This window comes from Lagopus muta, chromosome 9 (genome assembly GCF_023343835.1).
Source record: "Lagopus muta isolate bLagMut1 chromosome 9, bLagMut1 primary, whole genome shotgun sequence".
Lineage (NCBI taxonomy): Eukaryota > Metazoa > Chordata > Aves > Galliformes > Phasianidae > Lagopus > Lagopus muta.
Window position 1 is genome coordinate 19,492,870 of NC_064441.1, and position 22,903 is coordinate 19,515,772.

The window sequence follows — 22,903 nt, forward strand, 5'->3', positions numbered from 1 at the left end:
CCGAGGAGAGCAAAGCCCCTGCCCTGCTTGTGGCCGTGTCATGCGGCGGCGCGATGGTAGGAATAGCGGTGACGGGTGCTTGATGCCATGCGTACAGCAAAAATAGATGTGGTCAGACTGCGATGATGCAAAGCCAGAAGAATCCTTTCTCCTCCGATTTCTTCTTCTTCGCTCCCGGCGCAGCTCCTGCCGGGCTCAGCATCGGGAGCAGCGTTTTTGGGGGTGCTCGCAGGGCTACGAGGAGCCTCGTGGGGAGGGAGGGTGGTAGGAGCTGGTGCTTCCCATCCTGTGGGCACGTGGCAGCTGCCGGCTTCGTGCCTTCAATGAACTGAAAAACGACGATGCCGCGTGCCTATATTCAGCTCGTCCTGCCCAAGCACTTCACGCAGAGGTCCCACACGAGCTCATCCCTCTGCCCACGATGTTGGGCTTTGCAGAAGGAGCTCGCTGCCTTCCTCCTGATGCCTTCCCAGTGTTGTGATGGACCTTACGAGGAGGTGTGGGGCCCAGGTTTTGTTCTGAGCAGTGCAGGTGGGGATGCAATGAGATCGTGGCTCTCGGTTGCATAATGTGTCCGGGAGGCAGCAGAGAGGTAAAAAGGAGGAAAAAAAAGGTGAGAGCAAGGGAAGGTCGAAGGAGGGATTGTTTAGTCTGGAGGAGGAGAAGATAGCAGGCTCGTGTTGTGTGTGAAGGGCTGCTTTGAAAAACCAGGGAAAATCTGGGGGAGAAGGGAGCTCGTAGTTGTTCGGATACAGGAGAGGAGGAGCTGGGGACATTCCTTGGCTGGAGATGCTGGGAGCGGGCAGACAAACATCTTCGAGAGGAGCAGGACCAAACAAAAGGCTTCAAATAGCCCCCAAATAACCCTTGCATCCCCCAAACCAACTCGGTTCCTTTGCACACTGACTTATTTTCTCTTTCTGGTCAAGCAGCAGCAGTGACTGCGGGTGCCACAATACGCTGCAGGGAGCTGCAGCCTGCTCAAGAAGCCACAAAAGTACATCAGGTCTTACAGGTATTTATTCCCAGAAAGAGCTCGAGACATGTGTCAAGGACCCACAGGCTCAAGGTAGAGCAAATCCAGCACAGCCACAGAGAGTCTGAGAAACACAGCATCAGTTTCACAGAATAAATCGTTGCTGGTCCTGCCAGAGCTCCTAACAAGGGATGGATTTTCAGGAACCGTGATGCAAACACCACCTTTTCCCAAATCTCTGTATATCCACTCCTAGTCGAGTTACACAGTGCCAAGGATGAGGATGGATGGATGGTGATGGTAATGTTGGCACTCTGCTGCAAAGGGAGCAGTCTGCAAACTCTCGGATCACATCAGTGAACTTCCCTGAAACCATCCTTTGGGCTTTTAGAAATCTCCTAGCAAGGAAACAAGCAGCTACTGTGGAAAGGGGGAGGGGGAAGAGCTGCAGTCACCAGCACCAAGCACTACAGCATGAAGAGTGTTATTAGCCCTGTTTTGAGAAGATAGTGAACAATTTGGTTGGAAAATACATGTAATAATTTCACCCACAGTTTGCAAGGACACGAGTGAAGATTTACCAAGTTGCTTCCCTGGCTGTAACAAAACAGCAGGGAGAAATCCTAGAGGTGGACCATGGGGGTCTCCAGGAATTACATCTTCTCCAGGGCTGCGCAGACCAAGACATAGCAGAGATTCAGTAGGGATGAACTAACAGTTCTTTCACAACGGGCCAAAGGGTTTCAGTGGCTGTCCTAACGTGACCTTAAAGGTATGAGCATTGAGGACCAAGTCTCTGAAGCAAAAGCCATGTCCCAAAGATGCACAGCCACACAGACCTCCAGTTTTTATGCTGGAGTTACTGGAACCAATACACAAACGACAGAATTACCCAAAGCCAAATTAGGGAGCTGTGATGTAACACCCAGTGTGTGGAGGTGTGGCTTGAACAGCCAGGCCAGCACAGGGATCCGAGCCCCTCCTCACACCCAAGGAGAGCAATATTGCAACTCCCCTTAGCACTGATACCCCTGCTCACAGCAGAGGGTTGAATCTCGGAAAGCTCCTTCCACCTGGAACCATACTGTGACCCTGCCTCATCTTCACAGGGTTACAAACATCACCTGGTTTCCTTAGAACCCCAAATCCTGACAGCTCCTCACCCAGCTGAGCTCACCTTGGCTCTGCAGCTCTTCCATCCACCCCCAGTGCAGACCTTGGTCCACATAATCACAGCTACCTATCAGCTTTTCCCGTAACCTTCACATTGTTTTGTTTTCCACGCACTTAAGACTTTGTTTGCTGCAGTGTCTGCAGGAAAGAAGGTCAATGCAGGACACTTTGCATCCACCCAACAGATGTTGCTTTGATTGTGCTACAGCAGTCTGACTAAAATGTCACTAGCAGCACGTCCCGAGCAGGGCTTGAAGGCTTCTTCTCAGCAGACTGCACAGAGAAGAGTCTGCATTTCGCAGCCCCCACTATGGTGGAGGTCAGGGCTATCATCCCATGCAGCCTTTCCATCCTTTCCTGCAGTCCCTGGTGCACAAATGCACTGCCACAATCCAGCTTCTGCAGAAGTTCAGGATAGGCTTCTCCCTGCTTGGTCAATTTCTCTGCCCAATGCTGGCAGAGCATGCTGACATCCCGCAGTGATTCAGGCGTGTTTCAGAAGTGCATCACATACCACAGCAATCTGTCACTCCTGCCCAACAGGGCAGCATTGCACACACTGGGGAGCAGCTCACCAGGGGCTGTTTCTGGGCTTGACAAGCAGCTCATGTGATTCAGCAGCAGGAAACACCCAGATAAGCGGCTCTTCTGATAGCAGTGCAGGTGTATCTTGACCCTACTAGCATGGATTTAGGACTTCTGAGAACCACCAGGTGTAAGAGTGTGGGGTAGGAGTGGGAAGATGCCCTTCTGGCAGCAACAGGCCATCAGACAAATTCAGCTGCCAAGAAGCACACTGCAGATAGTGCAATCCTCATTTTACTAAACCATGAAAAAGCTTACCAGAGAACACCTATTCCTGACTGCATTCATCAATCCCAGTTCCATGAGTCAAAGGATGTACAAGATAGTGACTAATAAAACGTGGTCCAAAGAACAAACAGATTCCCTGCTCCGCAAAGCAAAAAAGTCACACCACGCAGCAACTCCACCTTGAGGTGAAAAGCCCATTCTTGTGTCCTTAACCACAACCCTAGAGATTGCACTGATCAGGAACAATGCACAGGGATTCAAGCTGCAATGGGTAAATGGCTGCACGCCATCTTCCAGCATGGAATGCTGCTACAGGTTTGAATAGAGATGTAGGCTGGGTTGGGGAGATCGTTACTAAAAATTAAAAATAATCAGTGCTGAAAACTTGTTGATAATTCTTATAGATACAATAAAAACTGAAATAAAGAACAGAATACCTCAGTAGCTGTAGAAACTTCCCTTTGTGAGATGTTTGGCACACTGATGTCAGCATTCCTCACCTCTGCAAACACATCACAGGTAGGGCTCATTTCTTCAGGCCCTAGAATACCATCTCTCCCTCACGCAGTGGCACGGAATGTGCTGAAGTTTGCTTCAGAGAGCAAAAGGGAAAAGCAAGTAAGATGGTATGTGGCCAGTCTTCTAAAAATCTAACAGATTCAGGGACAAATGACTGTCCCTGAAAAGAACTGGGGTGTAGCTCAGATTCTACATGGGTACGTAAGCACTTGCTAAATTAAAGCGTTTGGAAAGGGGATGGAAGCAAGCTCACACCAATGCCTTACCACTCAAATCCCAACTGGTGATGGCCTTGGTGGCACTCTATTGCTGACAGCCAGCACAGCAGATCATACAACCATGATGTGTATTTTCTAAGAATGCACTAACAAGTTTCCAATCATCGATCCTTTCCCTCTGGTGCAACCTCATGGAAGAAACTCCACAGAAACCTCTGACTTGCTAGCACTAAACTGCACTTATTCCAGGCCTACTACAAGATACAGGCACCTATGCTACTGGGCTGGGGGCTGCTCTAGTTAGATGTAGGTTCCACATTGTTTCCAAATCTTGCAAGTAATCTCCCTCTATGTGTATGATATTCATGAATCCCAGAAGGCAAAAATGGCACTTCTGACTGTTTTGAGTAGAAAATGGAAAGGAAAGCACTGAGTCATACCGCCTCCATCATTTTACCCACATATGCAGGTAAAGATGGACTTTCAAAAGGAAAAAAAAAAATCAACACAGTCTGTGCGTTCCTACATTGCCTTTCGTAAGCGCGTGGTTATTTACTTCCCAGGAAACCCTCTCTCCCTTTTGAGCTCTCCTTAGAGGATTACATCTTACGTGGGATAAAGCATCTGCTAGCAGCTCACCCCCCCCACCCAAAGCTCAGCAGCATTACCGTACGTTGCTAAGTTGTGCTGCTCCATGTGTACACCATCACTGAGTGCTGTTCCTTCCTCCTGCTACTGTGCACGTTACACATGGACATCTCTACGCACTGGATTTACATACCTGAAGGTATCACAATTAGAAAACAATTACCCAACAACACAATCTTAGTGTGAACTTCACTAATGAACTTTGTGTCATAGGTTATGGAATATCGTGTACGTGTGGGAGTCTCTTTTCAATCCATAACTTATACTTGTCAAAAGCACAGGGAAAAAAAAAAATCAAACTTTTTTATTTTATTTTTTCACTTTTTGAAAGCACTTTACACAGGTTTTGATCTTTAGAATACCTTGGAATCAGTAGAAAAAAACTAACTGAACAGTTTGTTTTTACAATAGAAACCTTTCAGGAGTCAAAATTGAGACTAAAAAAATACATGCAAAACATACTCCTTTCAAAACACAACTTGGAACAAAGCACCAAACTACACAAATATGCAGAATGAAACAGCATCACAGAAGTATTCTTCATAAAAGGTGTAAAAGTCACCTATTCACTAGGCACTGTTCACTTGTTTAAACAGAAGAGACAATAAAAATATTGTCCACAAACTCGCAATTTCAACTCAAAGGCTGTAGCTAGAAATTCCTCTACATGTCATGCTTTAATAGCGACCTGAAAGAAAAAAAATACACAGGATTAGACTTCCAAACACTAGCAGATCTTCAAAGTTCTGATTTCACTTGCACACCTCCAGTCTGCATCAAATTTCCTAAGTGCCCAATGATCTGCCTGTCAACGCTTAACATCAGCACTGTTCTGTAAGCCCAATCATGTCAGCCACACGCAGGGCTGACATTTCAGCACACAGCAGGTCTGTGCACTGTAACTGGGGCTGAAGCCAGTTTCCCCATGTATCAGTAAAAGCACAGTCATATCAGAGATACTTTTTACAAGACACTAGAAAGGTTCTGCAGCGAGCTTCACAAACATTTGTTATTTCAGGGAACGGAAATCACTCTTGCTGGAACTGTCAATACTCTGAGTATTCCCACCCCAAAGTCAGTATCAGTAAAAGCACAGTCCCACCTGTCTTCCTTTGGACACAGATGGTAAATATGAGAATGCTGAGAACACAGCACATTCATTCTAAGTGTATCCATTACGAGGGGAATATGCTAGGAATGCTATTGCATCTTTAACTTTCTGCCAAAATACAGCTTTATCTGTCATGCAAATAAGCTGCTTTGACAAAAGCACCATTTAGATGCTGGCTTAAGTTAACCTCCTCTTTTCCATGTTGCATCAGCAAATTTAGTCCCAGTATCCAAACCTGTCAGCTCAGCTTTGCTGTTCTACACTTCACCAAACTCTCAACATGCTACAAACTGCTGCCCAATCTGAGTTCCCAAGAAAGAAGCACTACCAAGCAAGAAAAAAAAAAAAAAGCAGCATTACCTAGTTTATTTTGTTGCAAACTAAATATTTGCTCTACCCTCAAGGTTGCCACTTGCTCAATGTAACTTTAAAGGGAACTGTGATTCATAACAACATAAATACAACCACATAAAGCCATTAGGGATGGGAAAGCTCAAAGGAAGAAGTTGAGGCAAAGTGGAAACGAGCTTTTGACACGAGAACTGTAGAATTACTTACGAGGTGAATAGGACCGAGATCTGGATCGAGATCTGTAGCCCCCTCGGCTGTAATATGGGGATGGTGATCTCCTCCTGCAAAACAAGGCCACAGAAACAGCCCCTCTGTTAAACCCCGTGGTGATGAGCGGCAGCAGCTCTATGTAGATACTGTTATCTCAATCAATAGCGCACTGAGGAAAGCTAACGAGAGTACGAAGACCTGATCAATGCTTCTACTGGAGAAAAGGCAAACCTTTAATAAAACTCAATAGTATTTTTGTGAATAAAGGGCCAGAGTGATATTACAATGGACTAATAAAGGAAATAAGCTCTCCTACATTCACTAGGAAAATTCACATTCACATTTTACACGTGAGTTTTCTGTTTCAAGCCAAAAGCATCCCAAACACCCAAATCAAAAGCCCAATCACACTTTGAGTTTGAAATACTTGTCTGGATGAAGAATTCTGGGATACCTTTTCAATCCAACCACAAGTTTCTCAGTTCCTTACCTAGTTTCTCCAATCCCTTTAATAGTCATTCACAAAAACTATTCAGGACATTAACTTCTTGGCACAGATCACAAGTTTTTCTTGTGTAAAGCTGCACTAACCTGCCCCCCTACTAACCTCACCCCTTCACATAATGAGGAAGCCTTTGAAATAAATTCCACTGCTCATCCAAGATTCTCAAGCATTCAACAGCTGCCCAGGTTCTCTTACTGCATTTGAAGATATCCTCAAACTCGATTCAAACGTCCCAAAGATGCCACGCAGAAGAACGTTTCCATTTTTTACCAGACACCAAAAGCTTTCCTGGCATACCTGTAAAACTGATCTCTGTCTTGAACAGCTCTCCATCCTCCTCCTCCTCCTCCACCTCCTCCTCTGTGAAGACAGAAGCAGAACAGTTTTGAAAATTTAACAAAGAAGCTCACCATGCAAGCAAAAAAAACGCTCAATCATATGAGAAAGTGAAGAGAAGAAAACATTTGGTAGCTTAACTAGATAAATACTTTGTTACTTCCCTACTACCTTCATTTTTGATTCCCAGGTGTTAGCTGAACACCAAATACTGAAAGTGGCAAGGTGCAGCTGCAGAGGTCTTCCACTCCGCTGGCCAATACTGTGCTTTACATCATACTCTTCAACAAGCATTGATTTCAGAGCAGTATGAAGCCTCTGCTTTTAAAAGCATTCCCATTCTCGGATGCTTATCCATTCAAAGCATGCAATATTATTTATTTGTTAAGCCTTGAAATCAGATTGCTAAGGAAAGATGACCAAGGTGACACCACGGCTGAGGCAGACACCCTTAACACTTCATCACGCTTAAACACGGCATCTCCAGAACAACTTCTTGTACAGAAGTCACCTGGAACTGAAGCAACAGATTATAATACTTCAACAATATTCAGTGGCTGAATACTACTACTGAATTCTGCTACTTCCACAGATTCAGATATAGCAAAGCATTACTGAATCAAGTTTGGATTATGGAGCAGGTGTGACTATCACAGCTCAAAAAGGCAGCAATCATACGACAGTCAAGAAAATCCACTACATTTCTAACCAACAGGTCTCCTATTTCACTTTTTCCCCCCAAAGCAAAGTTTCTCCATTTGGAAGATTAGGCAGTGTGCATTATTTTGCAGGCCGAGCATTCCACAGCCACATGAGAAAAACTTTAGCATGACAACTCCATCCTGCATTGTATTTCCCTTCAGGTTTCACTGCACAGAAAGCAAATAAGGAAGAAAACAAAGTAATTATTGCTCATTGACTTTCTAGGGTTAAGCACTACTGTGTAACACTTGCAACTCAGGATTTAGAATTTATATACCCTATTTCCCTTATTCAAGGAAGAACCCACAGCTTATGCAACACTACTCTGCTCTCTCCTTCAAACAAGCAATACCTGCAGGATAATTACTAAGCATTTAACTAGAAAAGACCATGGTATTTGTAAAGCAGACACGTGCAAACATCTGTGGCTTACTTTCAATCTTTTTGTATCTGCTTTACCTGCTATATCAGTATCTGAGAAGATATTAGAAAGGTTCTGCAGTGAGCTTCACAAAGATTTGTTGTTTTAGGGAACGGAAATCACTCTTGCAGAACTGTCAATACTCTGAGTATTTCCACCCCAAAGCCCTAAATATCACATGACAGACACAGAATGGGAGAGCACACAGGAAGGTCAGAACATCGCCAGGAGCACAACTGCCTGCAAGAGCTGAACCAAAGCGTGGCTATGAATTCTGCTAGCACTAAAACCAGCACCAACTGAAGCAGTTCACTTCTTGCTGGCCTGCTTTTCCTCCCCTAATTCACATACTCTTCTTTGTACACAGTCAATCTCAGTCTGTGCATCTATTCTCAGCAGTATGCTCTCGGAAGGGAAAAAATTCAAACTTCTGATAATGTTTTACAAAAAGATCTGAGCCACAGTTCACCATCAGGAACCACAAGAAGTAAAGATGTTATACCATAATCTGAAGTGAGGAATCTAAAGGAAAAAAAAAAAAAAAAAAAAAAAAGACAGCCAGAAAACCTTGATAAATCCTTTGTAAAAGGAGATCTGTACCACAAGCAGGTTCAAGAATAGAAACTGACAATATAGAACTATTATCAAACATTCTATAGCCCTGTTTTTTGCTGGTCTCTGTATGCTTTTGCCATTTTTGTAAGTTTATCACAATCCTCCCCAGGAGGAAGAATTAACAGAATGGGAGAAGCAGACTTCTGTTCCCCAACATTTCTGGGAGCTGCTTCAGTTGTTTTGCCTGCTAGCTTTCATTTCATTATCTTCAGGACATTAAGCAAGATGAGGATAATTGTCAATTTTTTGTACCTTGTGCAGAAAGCTTGGTCAAAGAGCTACTTTTGGGTCTCATCTACTTCATGTGGAAGCTTATGTACAATTGCTGGCAAGATGAAAACCAATACATCTTGTCCTTGTAGCAGCTTAACCTTGATAACAGGCATGCATTTCTCCAGGATGTTCAAAGCCACTGACGTAGCACGGAAATGGATTGTTAAAGGCAGAAAATACTCTTTCCCAGAACTATGAGCAAAGCACTCATGTCTCCAGCATTCACTGTCATGATGCAGAGGCACCTTGATCCTCCCCCCGGCCCCTGCAGTGCAGAAGCACAGCTAGGCAGGGAAGAGAGAAACAGACCAAATCCACAACGACAGGCTGGGAAAAACAAGTGTTTGCAAGCAGTAGGAGAGGAAAGAGGAGACGGCTGTCCTCAGTGACATACGAATGTCCTCAGGACCATACAAATGTAAACACAGAACATTTTCTTCTACATCCAGAAGAGCACACTGCAAGGATTTAGATTGTTCATTGTCTGTGAGCTATAAGAGAACGTAATTCAAACTCGTGCTTCTCCAAACATTGTCATCAAGCAACCGTCATAGATGTACCCAGTGCTAATGCATTAAAGCACAGCAAACAACTCGGAACGGCTCTATGATTCTGCAACCAAAGGTACATTGGGCAATTAGATAAAAAAATGAAGTGTCATCTTCGTGTCCAATTTAACGTGTTTGAGTCAAATTCTAGGAATTTCACATGACACAACTCCTCCTGTGTTCCGTAATAGAGAACACAGAATATAAAGCCAGCTGTGTCACCAAAACCAATTAAGTGCCAACCAAGTTTTCAACAGATTTTCTATCAACTTTACTAGCCCCCCAGCAATCTATGTTGCCACCTGGAAATTCAGCACTATCAGGGAAGTTAACCACTGTACTATTGAAAACCCAAGACTGCAGACAGAAATAAGAAGCCCAAGTGCCCGCAGTAGAACATCTTCATCTGAGCTGATAAGAGTATGCTAAAAAAGCCTTGCCAAACAAACTTCCAGTACAGAACAAGCAATCCTGTAAGATCTGATTCTTTGCTTTGGCAACATTTGAGATGTCATAATTGTTCATAGGGGATAATGGCGAGTATTGAAGCATCCTACCCATTGTCTATTACATTCAAAAACTAATTTAAATTTGGCATTAAAATGCAAACTCAAGTATCAGATCAGCACCTGTATTCCCATCATTTTAATGATGGAAAAGGAAAAAAACAGCATTTTAAAAAAAGTGAGTGCAGAGAACAGTACTTTGTTTTCCATAAATTAAAAAAAAGCAATGCAGAATAAACCACGCTCAAGTTAAACAGCACGAAGCATTTCTCATATCTGAACAACCTCATTTGTAGTGACCAGCCATTTTTGTACCGAGATCCCACCATTAGAATGAGCACAGAAATATCGTGGCACACACTGGCAGAATGGAGGTGAAGCAGCTCAGCACTACAGCCGTTGCCTCACCTGTATGACCTGCTGTAATAGTCACGATCGTCGTACCCTCTGTCATATCCCCTGTCATAGTAATCCCGCCGCCGGGAGCTGCCACTGCAAGTGACAACAGAGAATTTCACTTAATAACGAATCAATCAATTCTGTTTGCAATGCAGTCAGTCAAGCATGTGTCATTTTAACTGACTTAAGTCACTGGCCCCCATTCTCACAGTTGAAGTGACGGTGTGAGTGCTTCCCAGTGCTGTAGATGGAAACAGAACTACGTAACAGTGCTGTTTAAAATCTGCATCTTTAAAGCAGCTACTTTCCTCTTTGTTCTGAAACCTCTCAACGTTTTAAGGCAGGCACACAAGGAATTCTATGTGCCTGCACCAACTCCTCATTCACTTCTAACTCCCAGGAAGCTTTTGGAAGAATTTCTCCATTAAAAAAGATAAACTTAGAGCCTCAATACAACACCAATACACAGCCAACAGCACTGTAAGCAGAAAATCTTGGGAAAACAACTGAAAGATTACTTGGGAAAACAACTCACATTGCTGGTAACTTTGTCAAATGTTTACACTATGGATAGGGCAAACTGCAGCAGAGCTGCACAGTAGTATTTGTTGAGGGACACTTGGAAAACTAGAGCTTGCGAAGCCACTGGTGTTTGAGAGCACACAGGGAAACATCCACCATTCAGAAACAACATGAAATAATTTAGAAATCCTCCAAAATTCTTACTGCAGGCTTAAATGTGCAGACAACTTACATTTGGACTGCTTAACTAGTGGACACAAGTTTCTGCTTACTGTAACCTAGACTGACCTCAAATCAGCCGCTGACAAATTGTTTTGCTGCTGTTATTTTGTTTTTTAAAATACAGGATACGATGTATCCTGACCCTTACACTTCCAGGGGAAAAAAAAGCCACAGTAGTAACTTACTAAGTGGGTCTTCCCATGTAGATTCCAGGGGTAGGTGTGTGAGGTCTTTTTGTTATGGAAAAGTCTACCCGGATTCTTCTTCCATCCAACTCCATTCCATTGGCACGTTCCTTAGCCTAGGCACAGAGAAAATACAGTTAGCTGGAGGTATGAACTTTACTACCTACACAAATTCCTAACCACTGCTTGGAATATTAAGAAAAGCCCTAAAAGATCTCAATTAAGGCAGTTCTAAATTTCGCTTATGCCTCACATTTATCTGAGCCTAAAAGCTAAGACATCCTAGGCTACGTGGCTATAAGCTTCAGTAATTACTTAAACATGACTTATATTGTGTGAAGTGTCTGTGAGGAACATAATTTACCACTTGTTTCACTGTTTCTGATATGATCAAGAAGAGCCTTTGAAAATGCTTCTATGAGGAATCTTCATCTTAGCTGCTCCAACACAGAACTTCAAACACAGCACAGAAGCCCCCACTGCTCCAAAAGAACTCCTCAAACCCTGCCCTAACCTTGAATACAGTAATAACTGAATCATAAGCAAATACTCAACAAAATATCTGAAATAGTTTTTGTTTTTCCTGCCATGTAGGACAGCTGACATTCAAAGCTTCAGTTTACCATAGAAGTCTTATGCCAAATTTCAGGGGGAAAAAAAAAAGCCACTCAGATGGTACAAAGTGGAATTTATGCACAAGATAAGCCTATTCGAAGCACTATCCAGGGCAAGTCTGAGGGCAGACTTATACACTTAGCAAGCTCCTTTCCCTGATCATTCTGTAGCAATTGTAAGCATATATTCAGTAATTTGTTGTTCAGCAGAGACATCAATTCAATACAAAGCCTGTCTGGCCTTTTACTGTTAGGTGAAATTTTCTCCCCCCTTTACAACTGAAGCACTAGAAGCAAGCAGAATGCATGTTAATGCTTCCCTAGAGCACCTGAGCATTTGAGAACACTGAAATACCAGTCTGGGGTACTCTTAACATTAAACAGAAGATCACATATGGAGTTTTGGAAGAACACACCTAATTAAGAGAGGAGAGCACATGTGTTTCTATTTTCCTTTTCTTGTTGGCACAGTTCACACTACAGTAGGTTGATGTTTGCTTCTGTGAATTATACAAGTCAGTCCACACAGAACCAGAATCATAGCCTTGCACTATTTCCTCTAATACAAAGGATGCCTCTTTTGAGCAAACACTGACATTTTATCATGAGGTCTGAAGTACATTTTTGGCTCTGAGAATGCAGGGAAGATACTGTTGCATTAGCTTGCGTTATGCTTATTTCATCTAGTGAAAGCAATTAACACAAGAGGTTCCTGTGTCACATTTTAAGGTCAAGCAGTGAGTTACCCAGGCTACATCCCGGTATAAAACATACATCCCAGCAACCAAAAACACAGCAAACAGCCCACACAGTCCATGCCACAGCAACTTACCTCCTTAGCATCCTCAACGTTTTCAAAGTACACAAATGCAAATCCCCTTGAACGTCGAGACTGCTGATCATACACAATGGAAACATCAGCAATTGGACCATACTTGGAGAAAACTTCCCTCAGATCTCGTTCTGTGGTGTACAAGCTCAACCCAAACACACCAAGACAGCAATTTGGATCAGGATTTGCCTAAAGGAAGAGAGAGGCATCAGAATAAACACCTGTGTTTGCTACACCAGGAATTGCACAAGTTTGAATTTGTCAGAGCTCCAACAAAAACACACTGCTGAGACCACAGCTGGGTTAAACTGAAGTAGACACTTCTATTCTAATCAATCCTACAGACATAAATCCTTCTCTCATAGAAATACTTTGTATTTCTGGAAGCCCTGTACCAACCATAGAGGCAGCACACACAAAAAAATACTGTCTTTGCTCCAAAGACATGCTGGTGACTGCTGAATGTGGATACAGAGAGGCATGGATCACATCATACATTTTAGCCATTAGCTGGAATCCCACTGCTCTCAGTCACCCGAAATTCAACAGCTTTCTAGTTGCTTTACAAGCTCTTACTTAATGAACCACTAAGCCAGCTTTAAATTAAATGTTTTAGTTCTCCAGACTTTCTAGATCTAGGGAAGACAAATGCCTCTCCCTCCTAATCCTACCTCTGCCCTCACTGCATCCATCTGCTCGTTTACTACAGCAGGCACACCAACATCAGCCTGCACTGCCAGCACTCATCTTTCAAACACACCTATGCAGGTTGCATTCCACGGAAAAGGAAGACAAACGAATGCACTGATGTGAAGATACGCAGCAGTCATCTGCATGTAGAGCACACGTACCCTGTTCCCAATGTGGCGCCTGCGAGTAGACATGGGGGAATGGCTGTGACTGTGCCGCCGCCGGTAATCCCGACTGTACGACCTACTTCTGGACCTCCTGTGAGAGCGGGAACGAGAGCGTGACCTGGTGTAGTGCCTGCGGGAACTCCTCCGGGATCTAGATCTGAGGAAAAAAGAAGAGGGACAGTGTTTTTCTTCCAGAACCCTGCAAAAGTACCTCAGATATTCATAAGCAGAAGTCTGAACAAATATATTTTAAGAACCTGTGGTGGCATGTGATTAAACTATGATCAATTGAGTCATTAATCTCAAGGACCGATCTCTCGGTCTTAACGTATTACTGAAAAAGAGGGGCTTCAACATTTTGGTTGGCTTTCAATTCCTCAAAAAGCTTTGAACTTGCTTTGCCCAGAACATTCACAGCACTTACAGCAGTATTTAAGTAAAAATAAAATAGCTGAAAATTCTCTCCAAAAGACTTAGTAGAAAGAGGGAACAGGAATTAACAGCAAAGGTGACTGTCACATGCACAACTGGAGAGGTGTACACTTGTGTTCACTCTAGCACTCAGAATAGTACTGCCTTCAATGACACAGATAGACAAATATTTCTTTTAAAGAGTTCATAATGACAAACACAGGAATCTGCAACACGCCCCCAAAACAGAGCTTAACAGGACTGAAGAAGTTAAGTGGTAGTACACTTATTTACCTTTTACTGTTTTAACAGTTATTTAACATTAGCTGTTCATACACGTTTACATGTTCACCTTTCAAGTGTATTTAGGCAGAGGTGCAACTGCTCACAAATTTCAGCCTGCTTCTACTTAGAAGTGTTTACTGACAGCACCAGCTCCGTGAGGACAATGAACACTCCAATTCCTTCAACTAAGCCCTCAGCTCTCCCAGTGCAGACAGCCCTGCCTGAACAGCTAGGCAGGCACTGGAGCAGCTACACCCAAGTGTGGTGTGCTGTCTGCAGTCACTGAATGACCTGCATTCCATGCAGCTACAAAGAAAATGGCTGCAAGACTAAGTAGTGCACTGAACAGTTTAATATCCAAAGTTGCTTAGCCATAAGTTACTCATCTTCATGCTCTTATTTGGGCCTGAACGCCCTTCCCCTTTTGTGGAAGCTGACTGAGCCCAGAAGCCACTGCTGCAGGACTAGGTGTCACACAGTAGCCCAAACACTGCCCTGGGACAAACGATGCTCTTGATCCAAGCCAGTTTTTACTCCCTCCTGAGCATTTAACAGCTTCATCCACTATCAGGTTTTGTCACCAGTGAAGCATCTCTGTCTTTGACCTGTTCAGAAGTGAGCCCAGCAGGTCTTGCCTTCCCCAGCTTGAAGAATACATACACTTCCAGAAGAAATGACTTCAGCATGTCCCATTACAACACTTAGGTATGCACAGAGAACAAGTAATTGGGAAGGTGGGTGGGGTATAAGAACAAAATACTGAAAGAAACAGAAGAGGGAACCTCCCGGAGGCAGGGAAGATTGTATAAAAAGACAATAAAGTAATAGAATGAGAAACTCAGCATGTGCACACAGCGACATCTCAGCCTCTGGTATAGGAAGCCTGAAGACAAACACAGAATCGATGTTCCACATTCCAGAAAGCACCCACTACAATGAACAAAAGCTAGACCCTTTTAAGCTAGATAAACCACTGAGAGAACAAGGCTTATTTTAAATAGGCACTGGTCATACTGCTGTCTTAAATGCTAAACACTACTGCCATTTTTCTCCTCTGCTGCAAAACCATCACAGCTGAAAGTCATGTTCCTTCATCAAGGATTGCTTAGACATTACAAAGAACCAGGCAAAGACAACAAGCCTGGGCAGAATACCTGTTGTTTCGCTGATGAAAACTTCAAGAAAAACAGCTTTGGATTTTTCAAATCAAAAGCATCCACAGCCCAAAGGACAAACATGCAAAGACGCAGATTTGGTCCTAAGAGAAGTTCACATTTATAAAGCTAGCGGCTCAAAATTATATTTGCAACAGAAACAAGCACACACTATGAAGGACTTCACAATGCTCTCTCTGGTGAGAGCCAGAGCTCATGACAGTGATGGCACTTCAAATCAAGATTTGAGGATACTGGTTCTGCATACAATTCACAATTCTGCTAACGGACCATCTTAGGCTTACAAGATCCTTTTGTTATTTCCAGCTGTAGGTATTTTCAGGACAGCTGTTAAATGCTCAGGAAGCTGTGGCAGTCACAAGCACCTACTGTTGTTCATCAAAAAGAAGTCAGATGCCATGGTACAATTTGAAAGGTTCCTTGCAAATGGAAATATTTGCATGGTTACTTTAAAAACTGTATCACAGCAGCAAGACTTGGAAGGCCCAGTTCTTGTGTTTGCCTCTAGCAGCATTTCAAACTATGTGAGGCTGCATTCCTACATGGCATTGAGGTTATTCTGCAAGCGAAAAGCAGCGCTTCAAAGACTAAGGAAGCCCAAGGGGTTACTATGGTGCAGAAGAACATGCTGGGCTGGGTCTTGACTTGCTTGCCACTCTGAAAGGTTCCTCAAGGAACATGTGTGGTCTCTACCCACAGAGCCTTTAAAAGCCCAACTGTATGAAGTTCCAAGAACACCATCCAAACCCAGAGTAGTCTGTCTGAAACAGAAGTTTGGACAGGACCTCTCCTGAGCCATCCTACAATCGCATCACTACTGGCAACACCAAGTATTCATTCCTTCAACTTTCAATGTTCAACAACATTTCTGTTCTGGCACTACAGGTTAAGTGTATGATTTGACAATTGTGTCTGACAAATACACAGCAAAAACAACCTCGTTCCTCTGCTGTCAAAATTCTTGAGAAGGTATTTACCTTGCCACTAAAGTCTTTCAGATTGTTCATTCTAACTTTACAATCCAGCCTAAGCACAGTATACATCATCATTTTCCATTGGGGGTGACTGTGTGATGTCTTCCAGAAATGTTATCCCTCCCACACCCTGACCCTGAGGCTCTGGTAAACCTAATTCAGAGCTTACACACAAAAACATATTGTGAACAGCTCAGCTGGAAACGCTACCACTGAAACCCAAGCTTTTGTTTGTTTTTCTCCTCTGAATGCTTACAAATGACTGAAGGTACCATCAATACATTCATCCTGCACTCGGCACTGAACTCTGTAGACTCTTCAGAAAATAATGCCATTCACCCTTCTGCAGGCTTTGTAGCCTCTTCATCCTTGCTTTTTAATTATGTAACCTCTGCAAAACACCCATGGTAAGCCCAATGCCAAGTGGGCAGTCCTGACGTTTACTGCCTTATTTTTGGACCATGGGCATATTTTGTGTCTCAGTAAGAAGTCTGTTAGTGGTTTCAAGGGGGATGCTGTCACTGCCTGCAGCCTGCTTAGCAGATAAGTCAAAGGACTGGTAACACAGTCCTAGAAGCATTTTCATGTGTTCAATTCTGGAACAAATAACAAAGTTACTTTCTCCACAACTTTTTTGGAAGCTTAGGAAGCTGCCCAGTCTTTAGAGCTCTTCAGACAATTTCAAGTTCAATAAGAACATGTTTAAATGCTAAGACAGGTCAGTTCTGTTTTTTATTATACTTATCTGCTTCTTTCTCAGAGAACAAATCAGCAATTATTCTAAAACATCAGTGCTTCCAGTGAAGAAAAGAACAGTGTCACCTAACACACAAGATGTGGTGACACGTCAGTTTCTTCCAGTGAAGAGGAAAATAAAACCCAGAGCTCCTGGAGCGTCAGGCTCAGAAGCTAGCCATTGTTCGCAGAGAAACTTCAGAGGCAGGCCAACTACAAACCAGACCAGCAGAGATACAGGCCTACAAAGCAGAATGCTTCTCAAAAAGGGATCTTTTGATCATTCGGCTTTCAAATTCTGAAACCACACATGCCCCTTTGCGTATGCACCATCACCAATGACCCTTGGTAACAGAACTGGGCTGCAGTGCACTTCAGTTCACCTCTGACACAGTAATCCATAATAATCCAAAGACATCTGACTCGCCAAGAGGAGGAAGAGGTAAAAAGGAACTCACCTGGATTCAGACCTGGATCTAGACTTTGACCTGGAACGCCTTGAATCCTCCTTAGATCGAGATCTTGCAGGGGTGTGCCTCCCCGACTTGCCAGACCCATGAGCACTTCCGCTTCTGGAAGCAGAACGGGATTCCTGCACGCAGATATTGAAAGCCTAATTTGTACACAAGTTCTGGTTTACCTACGGTCTGTAAACAAGCTCCAGTGAAATAAATGGTAAAAATTCATATCTATGTGTCCGGGCAGTTGGCATTAGAACTGCCTAGATTTTTAAGAAGTTCTTCCCTGGTAGACACTTCTTTACCCTGCATGTACTTTTGCTATTAAACAGATAATGCATGCATGTTTAGCAAAATATACAGGGACACATAAACAGACTAGTAATTACTTAGCGTAGTGCTTTCAGATTCCAGATTACTTCTTATCTTAACTTCATTTTTATTCCTTTTCTTCATTCTTCCGTTTCAAATTCTGACTTCTTTCATCTTCCCCACTTCACACAAATTGCTCAATATTCTACAAGTGGGACTTCTGGTCTGATAATTAGCATGCATTCACTTTCTTTTTTTTCAAATTTCAGCTTCACTTATTCCTGAGCTTCAAATAATTCTCATTTATAAAACTTGTCAAATGGCGACTTCCGCATTTTCCTTCTTCAACATTAACCTTAATAGAAAAAGAACAGGATGAAGAATATTTAAAAACTCCAGGATAAAATCTAGTGCCAAAACTGAAACTAGAAAAAAAAAATGTTCTGGACTTTTACTACATATGCAGAATCATATCTACCACTTCCCTATTATTTTATAGACAATTTCAATTTAAGCTTAGCGCTACATAACTAAATTTGCTATTTATGCCTATATTTAACAGCAAATGCACCACAGATCAACTAACGACCTACTGATCAATGCCAGCATGAGCAAACTCCCATACTTGGTACTTTATGAACCATGTACTTAAAGAAGTGCCTGAAGTCAAGTTAAGCCCCTGCTGCAGCCAGAGATGCCTCAAAGTAGAAGAATGCAGAAAGCAGCGCAGTTCCTCTTTCAGCCACTTCCTTCCACAACCCTGTTGCTTTCTGGGAGGTGCTTACAGGCCGTAAGCCTGTGGGAGCGCTCCCAGCTCGCTGTGCCGCTCTGCCTGCGCCAGTTACACACGCAGGCCTCACGCCTCCAAATAGGAGTTTTCCAGAGTGAAAACAGACTTCTGTGCAACAAAGCAACACACTCACATGCTGCCCTGCAAGAATATCCCACCTGCTCTATTATTTACATGCACTCTGCTTTGGTAACAATCTGAGCTAATTAGGGCTTTCAGACATGTTATTTCTTTCCAAATCATCAGACAGGATTTGTTTGAAAACATTTCATCTATCTCTAACATCTCTTAAATCTCAGCACTCAACTTAGAGGGGCATTCTGTATCATTCACAAAATCATTCGCTAACCCAATGTTTAAGTGCACTTAAGCTGCTTCCATGCGACTTACAACAGAGATTTGCTATTCACAATTGCCTACTGTAAAATAACAACAGTTGAGAGAGGAGGGACTTGCAGCGTGAAGCAGAGTTTTAATTAATTAATACTAAGAGCAATAGAAAAAAAGCAAAGTTAGTCAAAGCCATGTTCTTCTTTGCCAAAACAATTAAGGCGTTTTAAGCCATTGCCACCATACTCAGCAAGTCTGTGAAAGGCAGTGGAAATACTGAGGCCCGAATTACAAATTAGTTTACCCTAAACCTGCTATTTCCTTCAAAAGAAAAAGCCCACGTAGATGAGTTCTGAGCAAATGTAAAAGAAGAGAGTTGGAAAAAGATTTTAAGAAGGGATTACACACAAAGAAACAACAATTAAGGCGTTCTTTCTTTGAGGGAATCTACTACTCGCTGAACATAACCCTCTTGACAGACTTCAGCTAGGCAGAAGGAGCAATGCACAGAGACAGAAGGGCTCAGACTGACAGGACAAGAAATGCTCACTGCTGTGGGAGGAAGGCAGCAAGGAGCACCACGCACAGCAGCACCCCCACAGCCTTCTGAGGATTTTTGGAAGTTGTTAAGCTTTGAAGAAATACAGTAGCATAAGCAAATGGCTGATGTCTTCATCTGCAAGCCCCGAACTTTATGCCCCATTGTGTGACCCACTGAAGGTCCACATAAGCTTGTCCCACTGTTCACTGATATTGGGATATCCACTACTTCTAGTCTTAACACAGTGCCTTCTTTTCCTTTTTGCTCCTTTGTGAATTTCAAGCTTAAAAAAAAAAAAAAAAAAGAAAAAGATGCATCAGGCTCACATCATGGGGAAAAAGAAAATATAGCAGGAACTGTTGTTCCTGCCATATTCAAGTACTTCTGGTAAGCAAATCAAAGCTGATGCTCCCTACTGAAATGGTACTGTTTCTAATCCTGAAAAGCTGAAGCACAGACAAAATCACCACAGGCAGAAGCAGCTGCAAGGTATGCACCAGAACTGTTAGATCTCTACTTCCCAATCCAATTTTTCCTCACACAGAACTGCAGATTTGTCTTACAACTTAAATAGTCAGTATTACTGGTACTATTTATACTAAAGCTTACCAACTCAGGTGTTTCCATTCGTTGTCCTGAAGGAAGGCATACAACCTACCACTGTGCATTACCAAATCTGACTGCAGACTGATCCAAGGTGTCAGGGTGCCAGTTTCACACATGCTCAGCCATGCTATTCCCAAATTTACCAATGGGTCAAACAGAAAAAAAAAACAAAAGCAAAAAACAAGAAGAAAGCTTCTGCTTGTCCTTTTGAAGCACAGGATCAGCTGATCACTCAGTACTGTGAGCTGCCAGAGAAAAGCCCCTCAGCAAAAAAAGCCAAATTACTTTCTGACAGCTCAGGGTACTGCACTGCCTACCAGGAGGTGTGGCCTGAAGCTGGGGGAGGAGGCACAAAGCATGACCTACCTTGGTGGCATCGTGTTACCACACTGCTTCTAACCTTCCCAGACTATCAATTAATTCACAAGGTGAATAGCTATCTGCAGGCTGCAAACATGCAGGGGGCAGAGGAAGCAAGACTTTCCGGCAACCAGCCTTTTCTCCAGCCCTACTTAGCTACACACACTCTACTGAGCACAGTGAATGAAAACAAAAGTGTCTTCAGAAACAGCCATAGTTGGTTATGGTGCCAATATTCCAGTGCTCGAAGCCATGTATCACTGAATAAGTTATCATTACTTTAGCTTTAAAGTTTCTAGAGCTTAATTTCATCACGAAGCATAAGCTGAGAAAGAGTTTGACTGCAAACATTCAGAAAACAAACAAAAACTATGGCATAAGACAGTTTAAGTTCCTGCTGCCTCCAAAACAGCAAGTGCCATTACTTGTGGAAGCACCCAGTACTGCTTCTTCATCCCCAGAACTGACAGAGTATTCATGGCTACCTCACACAGCTGGAAATGGAATCAGACAAATTCAGCTGATCCGGTTCCCAGATCTGACTGTACAAACACTGCTACAAGGGAGAAAGCAGGAACACACCTCTTGTTGGCAGCATGGACTTGGAACAGCTTAACAGACAGCTGTAAAGTCATACCCTCGGTTATACATCCAAGCAGAGTTCCTACTTTGCAAGTAAACTTTGGTGCTTGCAGCATAAGGAAACAGAAGGCCACCAACTAAAATAGAAGTTTTGGTTATTCAAACAAACACACTAACCAACAGTGGTAGTAACACTCAAAAAGCCACTCCCTCACCTACTCTAGAATAGCAAGCTTCTAACTAAATGGCTGCATCTTTTAGCTCTGTACCTTTTAGTTTTACAAACAACTGCATACAACTTACCTATGAGTCAAAGCTCAGTTACAGAGGAATAACATTCTTCTAAACATGCTCTAATCATTGTTCACGATGAAGATGGTCTGTCCATTACTTTTTTTTTTAAATAAAAGTACACAAATACAAAAACAGACATACTCTACAAAATTATGTTTCAAGAAGGCTCTACAATAAGGTCTTAATGTTTCCTACCATTCTAACAAAAGAAAAAAAGCTCTATGCAGGTTAGCCTAACAAGTTTTTCTAAAGTTTAAACTACTGTCTTAAACTGATTTTGAGCCTGACTTGCACAACTGCAATTAAATCTACTTAAACTAACATGCAGAAATCCCTGGGTACACGAGATGCAATGCTCCCTAATGGGAAACACACCTGGGATAAGAACGGCATGAACTGCGAAGAAAAGAGCACTGGGGGCAGAACAAGTCTATTCCTTAACACCAGTTTTCAGTATCCAATTCCATCCAGAGTTTTCTAGCCTCCAAGGATGACAATTTTCTGACCTACCCTACCCCGAAATAGTAACACTCACATCCTACCAAGCTTTGCTGTAGCAAAAAGGCCATTTTCAAAGAAAGATACAACAAGACATTGCAGTTTCCCTCCCCCCTCAGTTTTATTACGTTTCAATTCTTTTGACCCCTACAGTGAAGGTTTAAACTCCGAGCTCCCTACCAGCCCCACAATTGCTCGCTCTGCAAGTTAAAAACTGACGCTGAGACAAGCAAAACACGGCAGTAAGGGCTACAGACCTCGGAGATTAAAGGAGAAACGACTGCAGTAGAAAACCTCCCCCCAGAAGCGGATGGCGATACAGTTTTGGGGAGGATAACAAAGGACAAAGAGGCGGCTGGGTTCCTCCTCAGCTCCGCCGCTCCCCTTCCCCACCCCGAACCCCCGAGCCCCCACAGCCGCCCCGTGCCCCGAGGGGCCACCTTCCACCGGAGCGGCAGCCCGCGGACAGCCGCAGCACGGGGAAGGCCGCCCCGCAGCGCCGGGCCCGGCCCGCGCCGCCCGCCCTCGGCCATTTTGTCCCTCTCGGCGCTCCCGGTCACCAGCCCAAGATGGCGCCGGGCCGCCTCACCGCCCCGCCGCGCGCCCCCACCTCCTTTCCCGCCGCCATCTTCTCGCGTCGAGCCCGGCCCCGGCCCTCCTCAGCGGCCTCCTCGCCGCCGCCGCCCCTCCCGCTCCGCCCCGACGGCGACGCGGGGGCGGCCGCTCCACCCGCCCAGAGTCGGAGGAAGTGTGCGTGTGAGGGGAGGGGCGGCCGGGCCGCGCGCTCAGGCTCCGAGTATTACCCGCTCGCCGTAGTTCTGCTCCCCGCTGTCGCTCATCGTCCCGCCGCGCCACTCCCCGCCACCGCCGCGCCGACCCGACCCGACCGTCCCCGGCGCCAGCGCTCTCCGCAGAGGAAGTGACGTGTGCCGCTCGCCGCGGACCCCGTCCGTCCCGCCGCCCGCCTTCAGCGCGAGCCCCGCCCAACGGCCGCGA

At 44.0% G+C, this 22,903-nt stretch overlaps 1 protein-coding gene across 4 annotated transcripts; it reads right to left on the reverse strand.

Moving 5' to 3' along the window:
• Window positions 1-4,641: 4,641 nt before the first annotated feature.
• Window positions 4,642-22,884, reverse strand: TRA2B (transformer 2 beta homolog). 4 transcript variants are annotated; one of them, XM_048954302.1, is made up of 9 exons: window positions 22,711-22,882; window positions 17,595-17,728; window positions 13,551-13,713; window positions 12,700-12,888; window positions 11,254-11,369; window positions 10,334-10,417; window positions 6,822-6,884; window positions 6,017-6,090; window positions 4,642-5,035 (listed from the first exon to the last, which is right to left on the reverse strand). In XM_048954302.1, exons 1-9 carry the CDS (start codon window positions 22,744-22,746, stop codon window positions 5,025-5,027), a joined length of 870 nt encoding a protein of 289 aa, XP_048810259.1. In that variant the 5' UTR covers window positions 22,747-22,882; the 3' UTR covers window positions 4,642-5,024. The 4 variants fall into 4 exon arrangements, with proteins under 4 accessions (XP_048810259.1, XP_048810262.1, XP_048810261.1 ...); XM_048954305.1 differs by lacking the exon at window positions 22,711-22,882 and adding an exon at window positions 22,518-22,692; XM_048954304.1 differs by lacking the exon at window positions 4,642-5,035 and having other exon boundaries at window positions 6,009-6,090; window positions 22,711-22,884.
• Window positions 22,885-22,903: the final 19 nt, after the last annotated feature.